Source organism: Pan paniscus, chromosome 1, assembly GCF_029289425.2.
Source record: "Pan paniscus chromosome 1, NHGRI_mPanPan1-v2.0_pri, whole genome shotgun sequence".
Taxonomy (NCBI): domain Eukaryota; kingdom Metazoa; phylum Chordata; class Mammalia; order Primates; family Hominidae; genus Pan; species Pan paniscus.
In genome coordinates, this window is record NC_073249.2 from 43,981,716 (window position 1) to 44,003,530 (window position 21,815).

The 21,815-nt window shown below is 44.7% G+C and overlaps 1 protein-coding gene and 1 long non-coding RNA gene across 5 annotated transcripts in view; one reads left to right on the forward strand and one right to left on the reverse strand.

The window, feature by feature from the left end:
* LEMD1 (LEM domain containing 1) overlaps nt 1–7,620 on the forward strand; it is a 40,749-nt gene extending 33,129 nt beyond the window's left edge. For 2 of the 4 annotated variants that reach the window (XM_034944991.3, XM_055109122.2), the window contains 2 exons: nt 4,402–4,478; nt 6,901–7,620. In XM_034944991.3, coding sequence (XP_034800882.2) covers nt 4,402–4,478; nt 6,901–7,099 — 276 coding nt within the window. In that variant the 3' untranslated portion in view covers nt 7,100–7,620. The remainder of the gene's footprint in view (nt 1–4,401; nt 4,479–6,900) is intronic. The other 2 variants (XM_057301508.2, XM_057301509.2) reach the window with 2 other exon arrangements.
* Nucleotides 1,315–16,454, reverse strand: LOC130541298 (uncharacterized). Its single transcript, XR_008955343.2, has 4 exons — nt 15,345–16,454; nt 9,436–9,707; nt 6,613–6,730; nt 1,315–3,529 (listed from the first exon to the last, which is right to left on the reverse strand). It is a non-coding gene; the product is annotated as an uncharacterized LOC130541298 (long non-coding RNA).
* Nucleotides 16,455–21,815: the final 5,361 nt, after the last annotated feature.

Genomic DNA, 21,815 nt, shown 5'->3' on the forward strand with positions numbered 1-21,815 from the left:
AGGAAATTAATGATTTTGATAATTTATTAATTAATGAAAAGTTTTTAAAAACATGTTTTGACATATTTTCAATGATGAGTTCTTCTATAATAATAGAAATGTATTTTTACAGCATTGGAGCCAGAATATCTGGGTTTAAATTATAGCTATGCCTTTTATGAATTGTGTTGTCTAGGGCAAATAACTCAGCTCCCTAAGCCTCTACTTCCTCCTCTGTAAAACGGTGACTGTAATAATTACCTCCTACAGTTGTTAGAAAGATTAAGTGAATTGGCCAGGCATGGTGGCTCACACTTGTAATCCCTGCACTTTGGGAGGCCGAGGCAGTTGGATCACAAGGTCAGGAGATCAAGGCCATCCTGGTGAAACCCCGTCTCTACTAAAAATACAAAAGAATTATCTGGGTGTTGTGGCTCGCGCCTGTAATCCCAGCTACTCAGGAGGCTGAGGCAGGAGAATCACTTGAACCTGGGAGGCAGCGATTGCAGTGAGCCGAGATCATGCCACTGCACGCCATCCTGGCAACAGAGCAAGACTCTGTCACACACACAAAAAAGAAAGATTAAGTGAATTGAAGTATGTTAAATGCCCAAGATAATAGATGTTCAGAACATGGTATTTCTAATTCCCTCCACTATCATGCTGCAGTACCATGTGGTGATTATGGGCAGGGACTGTGGGGCTCTTAGCTCCATTGCCTCACCAGCTGTGTGAGCATGGGCAAGCTACTTAAACACTCTATGCCTCAGGGTTCTCATCTGTAAAATGGGCACAATAAAAGCACCTTTCACATAGGGTGGTTTTGAGAATGAAATTAGTTTACTGATGTAAAATGCTTAGAATGGTGCCCGGTGCACAGGGAATGCCATATACGTGTTAGCTAGTGTTGTAGTGAGACAGTCACAGTTTGTTGTATTGGCATATCTCTGACTTACTACTTTTATAACTAACTACAGCTGTGGCCAGCAATATGCTTCAGGCCTTGGGAGTGTGGTGGAATTTTCGGACTTGAATGCCGAGGTATAGCAAAGAGGGTGGAAAAGCAGAGGGGGCCACATATTCCCCAGCTCTGGGCTCCAAATGCTTTGCTAAAACAGCCATCTTTGCAGATTCTAGCTCTGGGCCTAAGGAGAAGAGAGCAAAGATATTATGTGTCTCCTGGGTGCCATTTACCCTCACTGAGCCACTGCTTTAATAAACACCAATATTTTTTAGCTCTACTGTAAATGTTGTTTATAGTGAAAATCATATTATAACAGCATTAATGGAATTTTTTAAAAGATGAAATATAAATCAACTGCAAACACACCACTGGATGCAAAAACTGATTTTATTTTTTCAATTTACCTCTAGTTTTTGTTTACATGCATATCTAGTATATGTTTACACAGTAGACATCACTGTTTATGTACAATTTATACCCTGTTTATTAACACTAATCAATAACACTTTTCCCTGTTATATGGTCTTTATAATAATAATTATTATTGATAGTTGCACAGTCAGGTAGATAGGCCATAATTACTCCATTTTTGAAAATGACAATGTCCACCTTCTACATACTGCAGGAGAACTCTACATATGAATGATAGCAAAGAAAACAAATTGTAAAAGAAAAGGAAATAAAAGGCCTAAATCTCCTTATGGCACAAGGGGAGTCTTTGATTGCCTAGGAGCTGTGAAATTCTATCATTTGATTTTGCAATGAACTTCTGCCCCAAATGCTTTATTTAACGTATCTATTTTTAAATTTAAGCGAATTAAAAAGAAGTTGCATGTGATGGATATGTAGAGGTTCATGATATTGTTGTCTATTTTTGTATATGCTTAAAATTTTCCATAAGTAAAAAAAGAATTTGCTTATAAATGATTTTTCCAATACCCTTGGAAATAGCTTGAAATATCTGTTGGTGAGCATGCCAACACTAACCCACATAGCACCTTTGTGGGAAATCTCTTCCTCAAGAGCCTTTGCTTCCCTGTTCCTGGAAGGGTATGTGGTAAGGGTATGTAAATCTACAGTGTCTACACGGGGAAAGGTGCTGTTTGCATGTGGCACTCTTGCATGGTGCACAACTTCCCACATATGCAAAGGCCTTGCTTGGCTATCGCTAAACCACTGTTGAGAACATGTTTAAGAAGGGGGGCACAGGGGCCGGGCGCGGTGGCTCAGGCCTGTAATCCCAGCACTTTGGGAGGCTGAGGCGGGCAGATCACAAGGTCAGGAGATCGAGACCATCCTGGCTAACACAGTGAAACCCCACCTCTACTAAAAAATACAAAAAATTAGCCAGGCATCGTGGCAGGTGCCTGTAGTCCCAGCTACTCGAGAGGCTGAGGCAGGAGAATGGCGTGAACCTGGGAGGCGCAGCTTGCAGTGAGCCGAGATCGCGCCACTGCACTCCAGCCTGGGTGACAGAGCGAGACTCCATCTCAAAAAAAAAAAAAAGAAGAAGGGGGCACAGGGAGTACAGGGGAAGGGGAGGAGGCTGTAGCTGTTCCATCATTGGTGACCTGTACTGGGTAGAGGGTGACTAGCAGTGCGTGATGCTACAGCAAGCCATGCCCTCCCCACCCCACCCTGCGCTGGGACCCTTGGGCCTGCCATAAGTCATAGTCCACACTCACTGGAGGGGTCCACTCTATTGTTGTGTCCTGACCACACCCTTGCTAAGACCCAGGCTCTCCTTTCTCCTAGTAGCTCCGTGATGAACACAAATGCCCCTCTCCTGTTGGACCCTCCAGACACTCCAGTCCAGTCTACCTTGGGATTGCGGTCACTACTCTCCTCTTGACTTTCCTTGTGCTTCTTGTTCTGTCCTGGTCTCTGTCAGTCCTTTCCCTGTCTGACGCGAGTCCCAGCTCCTTATACCACTCCTGGGAATTCTCCAGTTCCTGACTCACTGTCTGCAGCCTGCAGGCTCTGACAGCACCGCAGGTGTCAGAAGGCGCCTCTTATGTTCAAGGGTCCTGGGCTTCCAGCATGGGAGTAGACGGCAAGTTACCAGTGGCCCCAAATGTTAGATACTGTGGCTTGATTACAGAGAAATAGGAGACAGCTCCATGAGATCCAACAGATGGTCTGATTAGGGAAGAAGGAAGCCAGTGCAGAACACTTACAAAATAACCATGCTTGATAGTGAGCTGTTTTGGACAGGGACGGTTTGGCAGGCCCTTCTGAAATCTTCACAGCCGGCGTCAGGGCTGGCACTCAGCAGCACCCAACAAATAATTGTTAAATGAATAAATAAAACATAAGGGCTGGGCACAGTGGCTCACACCTGTAATCCCAGCACTTTGGGAGGCTGAGGCGGGTGGATTGCTTGAGGCCAGGTGTTCGAGACCAGCCAAGCCAACATGACAAAACCCCGTCTCTGCTAAAAATATTATACAAAAATTAGCCAGGTGCGGTGAAGCGTGCCTGTAATCTCAGCTACTTAGAAGGCTGAGGCAGGAGAATTGCTTGAACCCAGGAGGCAGAGGTTACAGTTAGCCAAGATCGTGCCACTACACTCCAGCCTGGGTGACTCTGTCTCCAAAAACAAACAAACAAACAAAACACTACAGTACAAAATGTGTATATTAGGGCTGAAGAAATATAGCATAGAAGAGTGATCTGAGTGGATGAGAGTAATCAAGATTTCCTATGGGGGAAATTACTTTTAGAAACTGAAGGGTAGAGAGAAGTCTAGTGTAGTAGTCCAAGCACATAGTTCTCCACTGATAATACTGTGTAGCCTCTAGCAAGTTACTTAACCTTTCTGTGTCTCAGACTCATTTCCAAAACAAAATAGTGCTTACTAGATAGGGGTGGAGTGCTCTCTCGCAGGTGGTGCTCACTGGAAGGCCTCAGTGAGTTAATGGGTAAATGGGGCTTAGCGCTTGATCAATAGAATTAGCAACATCATCTGACATCCCATCTTCACATTCCTGGGAGTCCCCTACAATTGCTCCTACTTCTCTTACAAAGCAATATTTCATTTTCCTAAATTATTTTCTAGTCCTTGTTCATAGTCAACTTACTTTGTTAAAATTACTTTATTCTTTGTAGAAAATGATGCATGCTCATAAAAAAGAGCTCCAAGCAATAAAGTACAAATAAAGAAGCAAAATAGAGCTGATATTTAAGAACAGAGTGCTGTTCTCATCACGTGGCCCTAGTCCCTTGCATGTGTATTGTTCTCATGCGAGTCACTGAAGTAAAATATTACTCTATGGAACTTGGATGTTTTTGCTAATTCTTGAATAAAGGCAAACAAGTTTGTATTTTAAAGTACCAAACTACCTAATGTGCCAAAAACTTTTGGCACATTATGTGACTTTTTCTAGAATAAAAACCAAGGTTATTTGCATAAGACATTGGAAACAAATTCCTCTTGACATTTTCTTTCTGTTTATCAGTGGCCTGAGGCTTCCACCACTAAACCCAAAGCTGTAGATAACTATTGCTTGGATTATAAGCCTTCCAAGGGAAGAAGGTAATGATGTTTGTTAGCATATGTGGAAATTGATATTATTGTATTCTGTAGCTCTGGAAAAAACTAATTATTCAGATTGCTGTGAAGGGTTTAGCCTGAAAAGAATCTGTTGAGAAAGGAGAAAGATTTGTAATATCCAACAATTTCAAAGCCAAAGTTACTAGTTCATTGTTCATATTTAGAGATAAGGAAATAGGCCCGGGAGAATTGGGAGGACAGGGCAAAAGTCACAGTGGACTGAGATCACAGCCCAAGTCTCCTGATGTGTAGCCATTTGGAAACATTTCTTTCTATTTGTGCCTTGGAAGGTGGGCAAGAGGCAAAAAAAAAAAAAAAAAAAAAAAAATTAAAGGATATAAGGCCGGGTGCGGTGGCTCTTGCCTGTAATCCCAGCACTTTGGGAGGCCGAGGTAGATGGATTGCCTGAGGTCAGGAGTTCGAGACCAGTCTGGCCAACATGGTGAAACCCCATCTCTACTAAAAACACAAAAAAATTAGCCAGACGTGGTGGCATGCGCCTGTAATCCCAGCTACTCGGGAGGCTGAGGCAGGGGAATTGCTTGAACCAGGGAGGCGGAGCTTGCTGTAAGCCGAGATCATGCCACTGCACTCCAGCCTGGGCGACAGAGCGAGACTCTGCCTCAAAAAAAAAAAAAAAAGGATATAAATACACAATTAAATAGGATAAATAAGACCTAGGGTTCAATAGGTCAGAAGAGTGGCTTTAGTTAACAACAACCTATTGAACACTTCAAAATAGCTAGAAGAGAATAATTTAAACATTCCTAGCATAAAGAGAAGATAAATATTTAAGGTGGTGGATATCCCAATTACCCTGATTTGATCTTTACACATTATATGAAGGTATCAGAATAGCACATGTTGGCTGGGCACAGTGGCTCATGCCTGTAATCTCAGCATTTTGGGAGGCTGAGGTAGGAGGATCACTTGAGGCCAGGAGTTTGAGATCAGCTTAAGCAAAATAGTGAGATCCTGTCTCTACAGAAAAATTTAAAAATTAGCCAGGCAAGGTGGTATGTGCCTACAGTCCCAGTTACCTGGGAGGCTGACGCAGAAGGATTAGTTGAGCCCAGGAGTTCAAGGCTGCAATGCAGTGAGCTATGATCACACCACTGCATTCCAGCCTGGGCAACAGAGTGAGACCCTGTCTCAAAAAAATATGTATGTAATATAAAATTACATATACCCCCAAATATGTAAATCTATTATGTATCAATTTTTAAAAATGAATAAAAAGAGTAGGTAGTTCAAATAAAAGCTCAAGACAGGCAATTGTATTAGTCAGAAAGTAAAGCTTTCTGGAGAGTTTCCTAACTTCTGAATAAACTTCAGCAGGTTTTGCAGAATTAGACTAGTGGAAACATAAGGCTCTCGCAAAAAAATTTCAGAAAGTACTCTTGCCTTTTTAAGTGCAAAATAAGCAGATTGCAAAGGCGCTTTTCCTCTCCACCCTGAAAGGTGGTGTTTGTACTTGAGAAGGGAGGAAGGAGGGGGCCTGAGTACTGAGGCTTCCCATCCACTTATACAATTTCCCAGCGAGGACTTGGGGATCTGCAAGGCCTGTGCCAAGTCAGGCTTTATGCCGGCATTGAGAAGTGATACACAAGTGGGTGGAAACAATGAAGAAATGTTTTGTGGGATTTGAGAGACCTCATATCCCCCAATACGCTGTTAGTATCACTTGTTGAAATTAGAGACTGGGCACAGTGGCTCACGCCTGTAATCCCAGCACTTTGGGAGGCTGAGGTGGGAGGATCCCTTGAGCCCAGGAGTTTGAGACCAGCCTGGGCAACATGGTGAGACCTCGTCTCTACAAAAAAATTTATTTTTTAATTTTTTTGGAGACAGGGTCTCATTCTGCCACCCAGGCTGGAGTGCAGTGGCACAATCATAGTACACTGCAGCCTCGAACTCCTCGGCTCAACTGATTCTCCCATCTCAGCCTCCATGCCCAGCTAATTTTTATATTTTTTGTAGAGACAGGGTTTCGAACTCCTGGGCTCCAGCAGTCTGCCTGCCTTGGCCTCCCAAAGTGCTGGAATTACAGGTGTGAACCACCACACCCGGCCTACGAAATTTTTTTTTTTAATTAGCTGGGGGTGGTGGCATGTACCTGTGGTCCGAGCTACTCGAGAGGCAGACGTGGGAGGATGTCTTGAGCCCAGGAGGTTGAGGCTGCAGTGAGCTGTGATTGTACCACTGCACTCCAGCCTGGACAACAGAACAAGATCCTGTCTTAAAAGAAAAAAAAAGAAATTAGCCTAGGTTTTTAGTAAGGAGAGGCTACCTCTAAAGCCCCACCATGACTGCACCCTTGGGCTTCAAGACCCACACACTTTAAGGGGGTACTCAGGTGCACCACAGCTGTCCACAATCCTAAGAGCCACTGATGTTTTCACAGGTGGGCTGCAAGAGCACCAAGCACCAGAATCACATATGGGACTATCACCAAAGAGAGAGACTACTGCGCGGAAGACCAGACTATCGAGAGCTGGAGAGAAGAAGGTTTCCCGGTGGGCTTGAAGCTTGCTGTGCTTGGTATTTTCATCATTGTGGTGTTTGTCTACCTGACTGTGGAAAATAAGTCGCTGTTTGGTTAAGTAATTTAGGAGCAAAGCAATGCTCCAAGCGAGGCCTCCTGCTTCAGGAAAGAACCAAAACACTACCCCGAAGGGCCAGCCTAGCCTGCAGCCCTCCCTTGCAGGGAGCCTTCCCTTGCACGGTGCTGCTCTCACAGATCGGTATCTGGGCTCAGCCAGGTGGAAGGAACCAGTGGGAGAACCAGGCACTGTGTTAAGAGCATGATGGTTAGGAAATCCCCCAAGTCATGTCAACTCTCATTAAAGGTGCTTCCATATCTGAGCAGGCGTCAAACAAGGAAACTGTCTGGCGTTTTTCTTTCTAAGTATGGTGACAAGCCATAGGTCGCATTTTATTCACTCCTCCAATTGTATAGCCAATTCTGGGAAACAGCTAATTTACAGCAGAAGAATATGTCTAGTTTAGTAAACACAAAGAAATGTCCAACACCATGAAAACAATTTAGAACAGGATAGCATTTTTGCCTTTGAAACTTAGCAAGGTTCTAAAAAATTACCATCTGACAAAGGAATGTAATAACCGTGGCCTCAGGGACCAGGCAGAGCTGTGTATGCACCCGGCTCCTCTCTTTATCGGCCCTGTGACCTTGGGTGAGTTAGTTGTCCTCCTGGAGTTTCAATTTCAGCTTTCAAAAATAGGGGTAGAATAGGCCTCTTAGGGTGATGAAGAATTTGAGGAAATAATGTGAGTAGTGGACTTAGTGTGGTCCACACCTGACTTGTAGCAAGCACTCAATAAATGCTTAAGCAATGTTACACTTTGGCACAATATGGGAGGAGCTAATTCTAGGTACAAAAAAGCACCAAAGGCTGGGCATGGTGGCTCACGCCTGTAATCCCAGCACTTTGGGAGGCCGAAGTGGGTGGATCACTTGAGGTGGGGAGTTCAAGACCAGCCTGGCCAACATGGCGAAACCTTGTCTCTACTAAAAATACAAAAAATTAGCCGGGTGTGGTGGCGCATGCCTGTAGTCCCAGCTACTCGGGAGGCTGAGTCAGGAGAATCACTTGAACCCAGGAGGCAGAGGTTGCAGTAAGCAGAGATCGTGCCACTGCACTCCAGCCTGGGCAACAGCCCGGGCTCATGATCCACCTGCCTCGGCCTCCCAAAGTGCTGGGATTACAGGCATGAGCCACCATGCCCAGCCTGAAAATGCTTATTTAAAATTTTTTTTTAAAAATAGCTTTATTGTGGAAGGCTGAGATAGGGGAATTGCTTGAGTCTAGGAGTTCAAGGCTGCAGCGAGTTGTGATCACACTACTTCACTCCAGCCTGGGCCCTGTCTCTTAAAATATATATACGTAGAGAGAGAGATAAATAATTTACATGCCATATAATTCACCTACTGAGAGTTACAGTTCAATGATTTTTAGTATATTCATAGGGTTATGCAATCATTCCCGCAATAAATTTTAGAATATTTTCATCATTCCAAAAAGAAATTCTTAAGGTGCTCATTTTAATGGTAAACAAAAAAGGACACAAATTTGTTGTACCATATTATCACAACTGCACAACACTGGAAGAAAATATGTCAAAATGTTAAGAGTACTTCGGTGACTGGAGCTCTAATTTTTCCCCCTATTTCTACTTTTTAAATATTTTTAAAGATTTCCGTAAGCAGTGTGTATCAGTTTGCTAATGAGAGAATATAAATATTAATTTTTAAAAATTGCATTCTGTCTGGATGTGGTGGCTCATGCTTGTAATCCCAGCACTTTGGGAGGCTGAGGTGGGAGGATCGCTTGAGGCCAGGGGTTTGAGACCAGCCTGGACAACATAGCAAGATCCTGCCTATAAAACAAAAAAAGAAGAAGAAATTTTTGAAAAACTGCATACTGTATTACAGTTTGAATGCAAGGATCATAAAACTCTAGTAAGACTGGCTTAAACAGAGATTTATTTTTATCTCATAAAAAAGAAGTCTAGGGCCAGGCGCTGTGGCTCAACCCTGTAATTCCAGCACTTTGGGAGGCCGAGGTGGGAGGATCACCTGAGGTTGGAAGTTCAAGACCAGCCTGACCAACATGGACAAACCGTGTCTCTACTAAAAATACAAAATTAGCCAGGCGTGGTGGCACATGCCTGTAATCCCAGCTACTCGGGAGGCTGAGGCAGGAGAATCACTTGAACCCGAGAGGTGGAGGTTGCAGTGAGCCAAGATCATGCCATTGCACTACAGCCTGAGTTTTTTGAAACTCCGTCTCAAAAAAAAAAAAAAAGTCTAGAGTGTAAGATGTCCAGTATTGTTTAAAATGACCAAAAATGTAATATAATTCTGATTCAAACAAACCAACTGCAGAAAAAATTATGATCAAGGAGATGTGAAACTGACCCGATTCTTGGTGGTATTCAGAGAGGTTTAGTCTGACTGAGCTGCAGCAGCTGTCCGACTCCCAGGGGAAAAAGCGAAAGGCTGAGAGAATCCCAGACACTGGCCTGACACGTTGGAACTGCTGAAATTCCATGAAGGATCCAGATAATGGCCATCACATCATCATTTAAGGCAGGACATAAGGACTAACCATGTCTCTTCTCCAGATCTACATATTTCATCCTGAGCAGCAAGGGAGGCTGAGAAAGTGGGCACTGGAGCCTTGGCAGCCTCTGTGTTAGACGAGGGAGAAGAGGATTGGTCATAGGAGTAAGCAGAGCCAACCTACAGTTGTGGCCACATGCACTTAAAAAAGAAAACTTCTGTTGTGTTGTTTGGTTTGTTTGTTTTGAGACAGGGTCTCACTCTATTACCCAGGCTGGAGTGTGGTGGATCACCGCAACCTCCACCTCCCGGGCTCAAGTGAACCTCCCACCTCAGCCTCCCGAGTAGCTGGGACTACAGGCCCACGCCACCACACCTGGCTAATTTTTTTTGTATTTTTTATAGAGATGGGGTTTCACCGTGTTGCCCAGGCTGGTTCCGAACTCCTGGGCTCATGTGATCCTCCCAAAGTGCTGGGTTTACAGGCGTGAGCCCCTGCGCTCCACCAAAATTTCTGTTCTTAATAAAACCAAACATGATAAAAAATAAAACACCTAGAAAGTTTCCTCCATTATTTTCAACTTTTCCCAGTTCTTTTATGTTAGAATTCTGGAATCAGTTTAAAGAGACTGCACAAGACAATTACTTTTGTGTCTGACCATTCAAGGTGTGAGTTCCCAACCAGCAGTATCAGCATCTCAGGCTCCGTCCCAACTACTGAGCCAGAATCTGCATTTCAACAGGATCCCAGGTGATTCCTACCCAAATTAAAGTTTGGGAAGCATTGTGGTGGCCCATCCCTATCAGATGCTGTGACATAGTGATACAATAAAAAATTTATATTTTGTCTCTGCCCCTGGTTCCTGGCACACAGTTCCTAAAACTGTTGGAATCTCCTGAGTGGTAAGTGTCTTTTTTATGCTATTTGAGATGACTGGTGGCTGGGGGCCACTAGATAGCTTCAGGATGGGGACAGGTCACCAGAAAGATCAAGGCAGGATTCTAGGGTTAGAACTTTCAGTCCCATCCCCCCAAACTCCAGGAAAGGGAGATGAACTGAAGGTTAAGTCAATCATCAATGGCCAGTGATTTAATCAATCCTGCCTCCATAACGAAGCCGCTATAAAAACCCAGAAGGGCTGGGTTCAGAAGCAGGTTCTGGGTAGCTGAACCTGTGGAGATGCCTGGTGGGTGGAGTGCTAGAAACAGCGCGGAGCTCCGTGCCCCTTCCCACATGCTTCACCCTGTGCATCTCTTCCATCTGAATGCTCATCTGCCCCCTTTATTATTAAACCAATACATGTAAGGGAAGTGTTTCCCTTAGTTTTGTGAGCCACCCTGGGAAATTAATCTAACCCAAGGACAGGGTCCTAGGAACCTTGATTTATAGTCGGTTGTTCAGAAGCACAGGTCACAATGTAGGGTTCTTAACTGGCATTGGAAGTGGGGGGCAGTCTTCTGAGACTGAGCTCCGAACCTGTGGGATCTGATGCTGTGCCTAGGCAGACAGTGTTGGAATTGAATTAAATTATAGGGCATCCAGTTGGTGTCTGATGGAGAATTTGGTGTCAGAATTGCTTGGTGTGTGGGGAAAAAACCCACACATCTGGTGTCAGAACTGTTGTGGTGGGTGGGAGTAGGAAAAAACACTTTGGTTGGCCGGGCATGGTGGCTCACACCTATAATCCCAACACTTTGGGAGGCTGAGGCGGGCGGATCGCTTGAGCTGAGGAGTTTGAGACCAGCCTAAGCAACATAGCAAAACCCTGTCTCTACAAAAAATACAAAAATTATCCATGTGTGGTGGTGCATGCCTGTAGCCTCAGCTACTTGGGTGACTGAGGTGGGAGGATCGTTGAACCCTGGAGGTCGAGGATATAGTGAGCCATGGTTTCGATACTACACTCCAGCCTGGGTGACAAAGTGAGACTCTGTCTCAAAAAAACAAAACAACAACAACAAAAAACCCAAAAACAAACAAATAAATGAAAAAACACTTTTGTTTTTTTCCTATCTCTAATTGATCCATATATAGGAGGAGTCTCTAAAACTCAGGCCAGAGGACCAATGAGTTAAGTCTATCAGGAACCTAAGTGCAGTGGGGACGTGTTCCCTCTTGGAGAAAAACTTGTCTTAAAAGAAGAGACTCAAGGCATACAAGTTTGGTTCCAGGCAATGTGTCACCATTTATTCAACAGTCGATTAGCACCTCTTGTTCCCTTGCAATAAAATGACAAATAAAACCAGCCAGGCACAGTGACTCACATCTGTAATCCTAGCACTTTGGTAGGCAGAGGTGGGAGGATCACTTGAGGCTGGGAGTTGAAGACCAACCTAAGCAACATAGCAAGACTGTCTCTACGAAAAAAAAAAAAGAAGAAGAAGAAAAGAAGAAAAAAAGAAAAATTAGCTACTCAGGAGGCTGAGCCCAGAGGATCACTTGGGCCCAGGATTTCAAGGAGGCTGCAGTGAGCTATTATTGTGCCACTGCACTCCCCCTGGGTGACACAGCAAGACCCTGTCTCTAAAAAAAATTTTTTTTAAATCAGTATAGGATATAGTTCCTGCTCTTAAGGAACACACAGTCTGACAGGAGAGATGGAAAAGTCAACAGATAGTACGGTGTTAAGTGACATCCTTTTGATGATGGCATAGGGTACCCTGGAAGCACAAAAGAGCAACCTTCTCCTATATTGGGAATAGACAGGGGTAGCTTCCTAGAAAAAGTGGTATCACAGCTGAAGCCAGAAGGATGAGTAGGACTCAGTCCAAATAAGGGAAAAGTGGGCGAGGCTAAAGGAAAAGTCTGCCAGGCGAGGGAGCAGTATTTACAAAGACTAGTGTGTGAGAGACTGCATGGCAGGTTTAGGAAGCCACAAGAGAGTGAAGTGGGTGGGGAGAGATGCGGCTGGAAAAGAAGGTGGGATTCAGATCATAGAGGGTCTTGGGACCATAGGAAGGAAAATATGGTCTATGTTAAAGTTTGAACTTTAATGGAAGCCAATGCATAAGAAAAGTAACTCTTCTAAGGACTAACAGTGTCTGCCTCCCTGAATGTCTTCCGTGTCAGTTGCCACAGCCCCCTGCCTGAGAGCTGGAGAGACAGGCTTCTAAGGAGGGGCCAAACCAAGGAGCTGTGTGCTGAATCCCTTGAGGGACTTGGGACAGGGGAGAGGCAGGTCAGTTTGCAGTGTATTGGCAGCAACAGATGTGGGCAGCCCAATGTGGGTGCCTTTGATACGGGCAGTGAATGGGGCAATGCTACTGGAGCAAAAGCAGCAGAGAAGGAATAATGAGGTGCTGGCTGGTGGCTGAGATAGCTTTGTGGGGCTCCCAGGGAGAACAGAATTGTGGCTGCAATTGCCCAGTGCAAATAGATAGGACAGGGGAATCGGGGGTGAAGAGGAACAGTTAAAACCTCTCTGCTTAGAAAACTCTAAGAATGCACTTGCCCTGTTTTTTGAGTATTTGTGATGTGACCCAAGTGTTTTATGATTCTTTTTTTTTTTTTTTTTTTTTGAAACAGAGTCTCACTCTGTCACCCAGGTTGGAGTGCAGTGGCACGATCTCAGCTCACTGCAACCTCCGCCTCCCGGGTTCAAGTGATTCTCCTGCCTCAGCCTCCCAAGTAGCTGGGATTACAGGAACGCACCACTGCACCCAGCTGATTTTTGTATTTTTAGTAGAGATATGGTTTCTCCATGTTGCCCTGGCTGGTCTTGAACTCTTGATCTCAGGTGATCCACCTGCCTCGGCCTTCCAAAGTGCTGGGATTACAGGTGTGAGCCACTGCACCCAGTTCATGATCTTCTTTTTAAGGCTCACCTTTCCCTGGCAATTTGGGGAAAATAGGTCCAGGGAGTGGAGGCTGACTGACATCCCAGGATCACTGCCATCAAGCTGACCTCCGCAGAGAGCTGATGCAGGCCAGGCCAATTCTCCCACTGCTGCCCTGTCCCTACATTCTCCACAATACAGTGACACAGGCTGTGTAACAGGCTTTTCTGACATTTTAGATGGAAGGGAAAATGTATATGAAATTGAAATGTGGGGAGGGAAGAACCTTAACACCAAATGCTAAATGAATCATTCCCAGAATCCTAGGAAAATGAAAAGTGCTAACCCCATTAAAAGTGCATTGAAGTGGCTAGCTTTGCTTTCTGCTTCAGGATTCATCGTTTTCCAAGGGCCCCACCTTTAATCCTTCAGAGTGATTCTCCACCCTGAGACCCGCTTACAGGGCACAGTTATACCTCCCTCCCAGTGGCTCACAATGATTCAGACGTAGTGCTGGTCTCAGACACAATCCTGCCTGAATCTATATAAAGAAAGAGAAAAATCTCCCTTACTCCACAACAGCATACTATGCCAAGATTTCTCCTGCTTCCAACGTGCAGAGTGTATTTGTTTGTTTTCAAATCTTATGCTTCGTTCTGTTTCTGCAGTTTCTAGAGCACAGCTGGGGACCTGGTACGTAAAAAACTGGCCTTACCTCAGTGCCTTCTCCAACAGCAGAGTCATTGACCCACCCCTATCCCAGCTATACAAGGACCCATGATCTTGAGATTTTCTTGACCTTGGGCCAAATCAAATTCCAAGGCAGGGCTCTAGTCTCAGCAATAGGAAGAGAATTAGTCTAGAGACTGATTTCTTCTTGTCAAGAGCAAACTCCTTGCCAGCGAGGTGTTTTATTTTTTCAATTTCAATGACTCGTCTGCCTCCCCTACAAATCTTGGAGCTCCTTGTGTCGAGGACTGTATCTTAATCATCTCTGGATCTCCTCTCAAAGTGATGTCTGTGCTACCTTCAGAAAGAGCCCATTTCCATTTTGAGCAGTTTCCAACTCAAATAGACATTTGAAACCACAAAACCAATACCCCAGATTTTGCCTCCTGTTTATCCCTGTGATGAGAAGTCCCTAAAATGAGCAAACTGCTGTTGAAAGGCATTCCCAATCAACCTCATTATGCAGTGTTTAGCCTTCTAACACACTGTCATTCCCACGGCATCCAAAGTCCTCATTCCTATAAATGTCACTATTTACAGCAGGGTCAATCCTGCCACCCAGCAAAGGTGTTCTCCATCCCATGGCCAAACAATGAAGTGGAGCCCTGGCTGGAGAAACAGGATTGAGCTAATTGCATGTCACACAGACACACTGGATTTCACAGGCTTGTGTTCTACAGATGGGGCGATGAGGCCAATTCTATTGCATGCATGCTGTTTAAATCTCTACCCAGTCAATATTCAGGGTGGCAGATGGAAGAAATTCTTAAAGGCTCTATTTCTGTTCTTCGACATTCAAAGAAATAGTGTGCTACCACCTCTTAAAAATAATTGGTTAAGTACCAAGTTATTTTCATTGCCACAGTCATAAATAAAGAAGTGCTAGACCACAATGTTTATATCTATAGTAGTTGATAATCTTACATGCAAGAAAAATGATTGTTGATGTTTAGGAGGTTGTTTTTCTTGCTTTTTTTCCTCTCTTCCTTTCCTCCCCTACCCCTACCTCCCAGCCAAGAAAAGTCTTGTTGATTAGAGTAACAAGAAGGGGCTGATTTGGAAGTAAAATTAAACTTGACTCTTTCCTGAAGCAAGAACGTAATCTCAAGACTAAAATAAGAAAGTGCCTAACCAACTTGGCATTTTATTCTGAGGAAGATTCCCGATAGAAACTTGGATGGAAGAAAATGAAAGGGAAGCCAATTAGCCTGTGTTAAGCAATGCTAACTTTTAACAAGCTTGCTCAAGAAGAAATGAACCTGTTAAGAGGGTCATCCAGGGCTTCCTTGCCGCCTCGGTGCACAGCCCAATCATGCTTCCTTCTTGTTCATTTTGACAAAGCAGGTGAGTGAGGAGCAGGAAAAAAATATGCGGAGGTGTTGCAGCAACTCGCTAATCAGCACTGCTACAAGATCGCCAGCATTTACAGGACCGCATTCACTGAGAAATGATGGCTGCTATGAATGTTCTCGTGTGTGGGCGTCACCTAAACACAACCCTGCCTAATGAATCAATCTCTGGAGAGCCAGAGGGGGCTATTCTAGGTACTGCAGATGTGGATGAGGACAGCTCTCCTCATTTCCTGGCAACAGGAGACTGGTGTGACAACTCTAATTCCTGGAGAGCCATTGGTAAAATCCTCCTTGGGTTCAAGAGTTAGCTAAAAATATGTGGAAAGGATGAGTTTGTCCTTTTTTTTTTTTTTTTTTTTTAGTTTATTGCTACTGGGTTTTTTAAAATTTGTCCCTTGAAGGAGAATGGATTATTAATGCTCATTACTGTTCTGATTAGGAGGCAGCTCTTTTTCCCTTCCCAGATTAATGTTGGGCAACCCTTCAAATTGGCAAACAGAGAGAAGGGTAACTCCACAACCTGTATGAACAGGGATGGCTTTGCTGCTGTGAAGAACACGTTGCTCTCACTTGCATTACTAGAAAAGAAAGGTGAGATCTGGTCTAAGAAGGGCTGAGGCAGAAATTTAAAAATAAATATGCATTAATTCACTCCGAGAAAAGTAACAGGCAAGGCAAGGGTTAAAAAGAAAAGAAGCAAGTTTTCCTCTGCTTAGCAGCTCACTTCAAGGACAGTTATAAGATAACGCTGTCCGAAAAGCCAAGGCTAAAGGAATGGGCTCCAGACACCCACTCCTTCCTCCAGAGCAAGGTTGAAAGGAAAAAAAAGAAAGACAAATTCCTTTACTGTTACTCCTTTCCCTGGCTTCTTAAGCATAACTATGTTTTACAAATGTCTGTATTTAGCTAGTTCTTGTTTTTCTTTTGACTCAGCTACAAGGCCACCAGCTATGCAAGGCCACAAGTTATGCACTATATGGTTAACTGCCTTTGTTTTGCTTTTGTAAGCCCGCTTATAAAAACCCCGCTCTGTCTTTGTTCAATGCTCAGCTTTTTGGATGTGAATCCACTGAGCCGGTGCATATCTTAAAATAAATATCCTCCTGTTCTGCCATATCGGTCTCTCCATTCCTCAGTTTACCTCAACGGGGCAACGTTAGGGAGAGTGTCCTAAGCAGAAGATCCAGGATCCAATTCTACCTCTGCCCTGGCAGGCTCCCGTGGGGCCTCAGCTTCCTCATCTGTAAAATGAGCACTAGAATGATCTGAGCCAGAAACTATGCAATGGGGAAGCTTAAAGACATTACGTTAAGTGAAATAAGCCAGTCAGAAAAGGACAAATACTGTATGATTCCATTTACATGAGCTACCTGGAGTAGTCGGATTCACAGAGATAGAAAGCAGAATGGTGTTGCCGGAGCTGGAGACTGTGGGGAATGGGGAGTTACTGTTTAATGGGTACAGAATATCCATTTTGGAGAATGAAAAAAGTTCTAAGATGGATGGTGGTGATGGCTGCACAGCAGCATGTATGTGCTTAGTGCCACTGAACTGTACCCTTAAAAATGGTTACAATGGTAAATTTTGTTATGTATATTTTACCACTATTTTTTTGAGACGGAGTTTCCCTCTTGTTGCCCAGGCTGGAGTGCAATGGTGTGATCTCGGCTCACCGCAACCTCCGCTTCCCAGGTTCAAGTGATTCTCCTGCCTCAGCCTCCTGAGTAGCTGGGATTACAGGCATGCACCACCATGCCCGGCTAATTTTGTATTTTTAATAGAGATGGGGTTTCTCCATGTTGGCCAGGCTGGTCTCAAACTCCCGACCTCAGGTGATCCGCCTGCCTCAGCCTCCCAAAGTGCTGGGATTATAGGCGTGAGCCACCGTGCCTGGCCTTTCACAATATATATTATAAAATAAACTAAGCAACTATCCACAACATTCACTCAAAGTATCAGGAGTCTCAAATTCAAGCACCCATGGGGGTCAGGCCATTTGTATGAGTGAGCCCACGGTCTTGCCTAGCGTACAGAGGAGGTAGTAGCTCCCAGCCCAGCCAAACCATCCATGCAGGAATGTGATTAGACTTTTCAAGAGGAAGGGAATATTCTGGATATTTATGTGAAATGTCTTAATTATTTAAATTGGCAACTAATTCAAAATTTTAAAAAGCAACAAACTGTGGGCAAACAAAATACATCTGCAGGTGAGATTCTGTTTTCTGCCTCTCTGTAGGTAACCAGTCTGTAGCATCTACTTTTTTTTCTTCTTCGTTTGCCAGCATTCCCACCCCCACACATCTCCCTTAATAACAGGTTCTGGCCAAGACAAACTATCTGGATAAGTCCATTGACCTTCTACATTGTGTGCCTATGGGAGCCCAGCCAGAATATGCCAGCATAGGCAGGGTACACCCACCTATAGGCAGGTGCAATGGCATCAACACTGCCATCATTCTAGCAGAGCCTATCAGAGATCTGGGGTACACATGTGCATTTTCTAGCCCCAAACTCACTTTTACCTCAAGAATTCTACTAATTCTTATCATTATTTTCTTAGTTTTCTCAATGGAGACCTAGTGAAATAGTTCTCACCTCCTCTCCCATCACACTCTATGCCTTTGCTCTCTTAATTTCTGGTGTAAAACCAGCTTCCTTACTACATCTGATGTCCACACTCACTACCATATTCAGAAGTCAGATGAGGCCGGGTGCAGGCCTGTAATCTCAGCACTTTGGAAGGCAGAGGTAGGCGGATCACTTGAGGTCAGGAGTTTGAGACCAGCCTAGCCAACGTGGTGAAACTCCATCTCTACCAAAAAAACACAAAAATTAGCCAGGTGTGGTGGCACATGCCTGTAATCCCAGCTACTTGGGAGTCTGAGACAGAAGAATTGCTTGAACCTGGGAGGTAGAGGTTGCAGTGAGCTGAGATTGTGCCACTGCACTCCAGCCTGGGCAAAAGAGCAAGGCCCTGTATCAAAAAAAAAAAAAAAAAAGAAGAAGTCAGATGGTGTCATGCATCTTTCTTGATTTTTGACAAGTGTGGAAAATACATCCCAGTATGTAAGCTTCTAGAGTACAAGGGTTTTATACTTTATGGGAGGAGTAGCAGCCATGCAGATTCTAGAGGTCGCCTGTACTGTATTTCACTTATAAGCCTGATACTGCAACTTGGCAAAATAACATAGGCAGCATTCCACATTTGCTAGCAGCTTCATTTAAAGGTGGGACGTTGTTTGCAAAAGTAGGCCATTTGGAGAAGTGTGGGGAACATATCACTAATCATCTGCCAGTTCGATGCCTGCTTATACCAAATCTGGTAGCAAAAAGGAGAAACTTGAGCATTTCCTTAGGCTAGACTTTCTACAATTAATTCTCAGTGACAGCACAGATGTCTCTTGCTTGTAAGAAGCCATCAAAAGGTTCTTTTGGATGTGCTATGCTCTCCCTAAGTGGGGAAGCAGAAGTACTGCTTAGATAAACAGATCTGCATTCTCAGGAAATTCTGCTCTGCTGGCTATGGGAAGGCTGTAGGCTCTGTATTCAGTGAGTCTTTCTGCCCAACCACCCATGTGGTTCAGTGTGGCCCTATGCCCAGCAATGCCTCTTTCGATCAGCACTTTTCCCCAGACAACTACGGTTTACCTGTTTGAGAGCCATGACAATTTTTCTCCTGTTTATCATTCTGCTGGCAAGTATAGAGAGCCTACTATGTGCTGCGCACTGTGCTAGGAGCTGGGATATAACAAGTAAGACACTCTCCCCTCCCTCAAGAAGCTCACCAAATAGTGGGGGAAGCAGAGCCATAAACAGATGATTATAACCTGTCCTGAGTGTTTGGATGGATGCAGTTTTGGTGCTCTACCCAGATCCTCTTCCCTGGCTCAGCACACCCACCTCTGCAGCATGGGGGTTGGCTGCTAATGGCTCATGGGTGCCCCTCTCCTCCTGAGAGTTGTCCTCAGATGATGGGTGCTGCCTCTCCTACTCCCTTATACCCACCCACTCCCTTATACCCTTTGGCAGCCCACAGCCAAAGGATGGACTGATGTGGCCTGGGCACAGTAGCTTATGCCTATAATCTCAGCAGTTTCAGAGGCCAAGGCAGGAGGATCACTTGAGGCCAGGACTTCGAGACTAGCCTGGGCAACCTAGGGAGACCTCATCTCTACAAAAAGTAAACAAAATCAGCCAGGCATCATGGTGCACACCTGTAGTCCCAGCTCCTCGAGAGGCTGAGATGGGAGGATTGCTTCAGCCCGGGAAGTTGAGGCTGCAGTAAGCCAAGATTGTGCCACTGCCCTCCAGCCTGGGTGATAGAGTGAGACCCTGATTTTTAAAAGGGGGAGCATTGGCCAGGCGCAGTGGCTCATGTCTGTAATCCCAGCACTTTGGGAGGCCAAGGCGGGTGGATTATCTAAAGTCAGGAGTTCAAGATCAGCCTGGCCAACATGGTGAAACCCCATCTCTACCAAAAATACAAGAATTAGCTGGGCATGGTGGCAGATGCCTGTAATCCCAGCTACTCTGGTGGCTAAGGCAGGAAAATCACTTGAGCCCGGGAGGCGGAGGTTGCAGTGAGCAAAGATCGCACCATTGCACTCCAGGCTGGACAACAGAGCGAGACTCCATCTCCAAAAATAAATAAATAAATAAATAAATAAATAAATAAATAAATAAGCATTAAGGTGGAGAGAGGATAATTCTGCGATATTATTTATGCTCCAGAAGACCCTACCCATCCACTGTGAATCAGGCCAGGGCTAGACTTTACCTGGGACCACAGGTCTGTTTGGCTGCTTCCCCTTATGCGCCTTCAGACCCTTGTAGGTCTTTCCGGAGAGACTACAGCAATAAATCTTATGCCTGGATCCCTGTCTGAGGCTCTGCTTCTACAAAACCCTACACATGACAGTGTTATGGGGGCAATATTTGGTGGAAATCTTCCTGAAATTTATACCTTTCTTTGAGGACATTGAATTAGATGATATTCCTACCAACTCTATTTTTTTTTTTTTTGAGACAAGTTCTCGCTCTGTCACCCAGGCTGGAGTGCAGTGGCACGATCATGGCTCACTGCAGCCTCGACCTCCCAGACTCAAGCAATCCACCCACCTCAGCTTCCTGGAGTAGCTAGGACTACAGACATGCACCAACACACCCAGCTAATTTTAAATTTTTTGTAGAGCTGGGTTCTCCCTGTGTTGCCCAGGCTGGTCATAAACCCCTGGCTTCAAGTGATCCTCCCTCCTTGGACTCCAAGTATTGGAATTACAGGCATGAATCACCTTGCCCAGTCCTTGCCAACTCTTATGTGTTTTTGAAGTTATAACCACGAGCATCATTTCAGGGATGGAGTGGAAAGGGAGATAGACCTGGGTTCGAATTCTGACCCCACACCTAGCAACTGAGGGCCCTGGCTGAGCTACAAGTCTTTCATCTGGAGTGGAGGAGCGACATCAATCTCATAGGGTGGTTGTGAGGACTAAAGGATATAGTCTATCCTGAAGCACTTAGTACAGCACCTAGCAATAACTCTTGCTGTAATTATTACAGAGGTTATTTTACAACCATATTAAAATAGGGATGTCTTCAGGGGACTACAGAGACCTGTAAGACACTTGCCTCTACACTAGCCAGTGCCAGGCTGTTGTGTTTCTGAGTTGTTGGTTTTGTTTGTTTCTTCCCCTGCTTCCAGGCTGTCAGCCATCTCAAACAGTTTTTCCCTGCATGTGAATTTTCTGACTCTAATCTGCTATTGGTTGGAGAAATCCTCTAACCAGACTTAGGAGAATCGATTGGGTTTTTATTGTCATTATTGTCTCTTGGCCTAGTCTGACTTGTCACGTGGTAAATTGCAGATGTGTAGCTTTCAACTAGATTGTGAGCTCTTAGGGCATGAGGACGATGTCTTAATTATCTATCAGTCTCTTTAATGCCCAGCCCAGGGCCGGCAGATAATAGAGATCAATAAAGGATATTTGGGATACATTTAAAAATATAATTTTAATCAGAATTGAAATGAAATAGGCCGGGTGCAGTGGCTCACGCCTGTAATCCCAGCACTTTGAGAGGCAGATGCCAGAGGATTGCATGAGCCCAGGAGTTTGAGACCAGCCTGGGCAACTTGGTGAGGTGAGACCCTATCTCTACCAACAAATGAAATAAAAGAATTAGCTGGTCATGGTGGCTTACGCCGGTAGACCCAGCTATTCACATGCCACTGAACTCCAGCCAAGGCGACAGAGCGAGACCCTGCCCCTCGCCGCCCCCCCAAAAAAACAGAAAGAAATGTGAGAGACTCAAAATGAGGGCCTAAATGCTGCATGAGTCAAAGTTCATAAATTTTAGTTCTGGATGGTTGAGGCGTCTGGG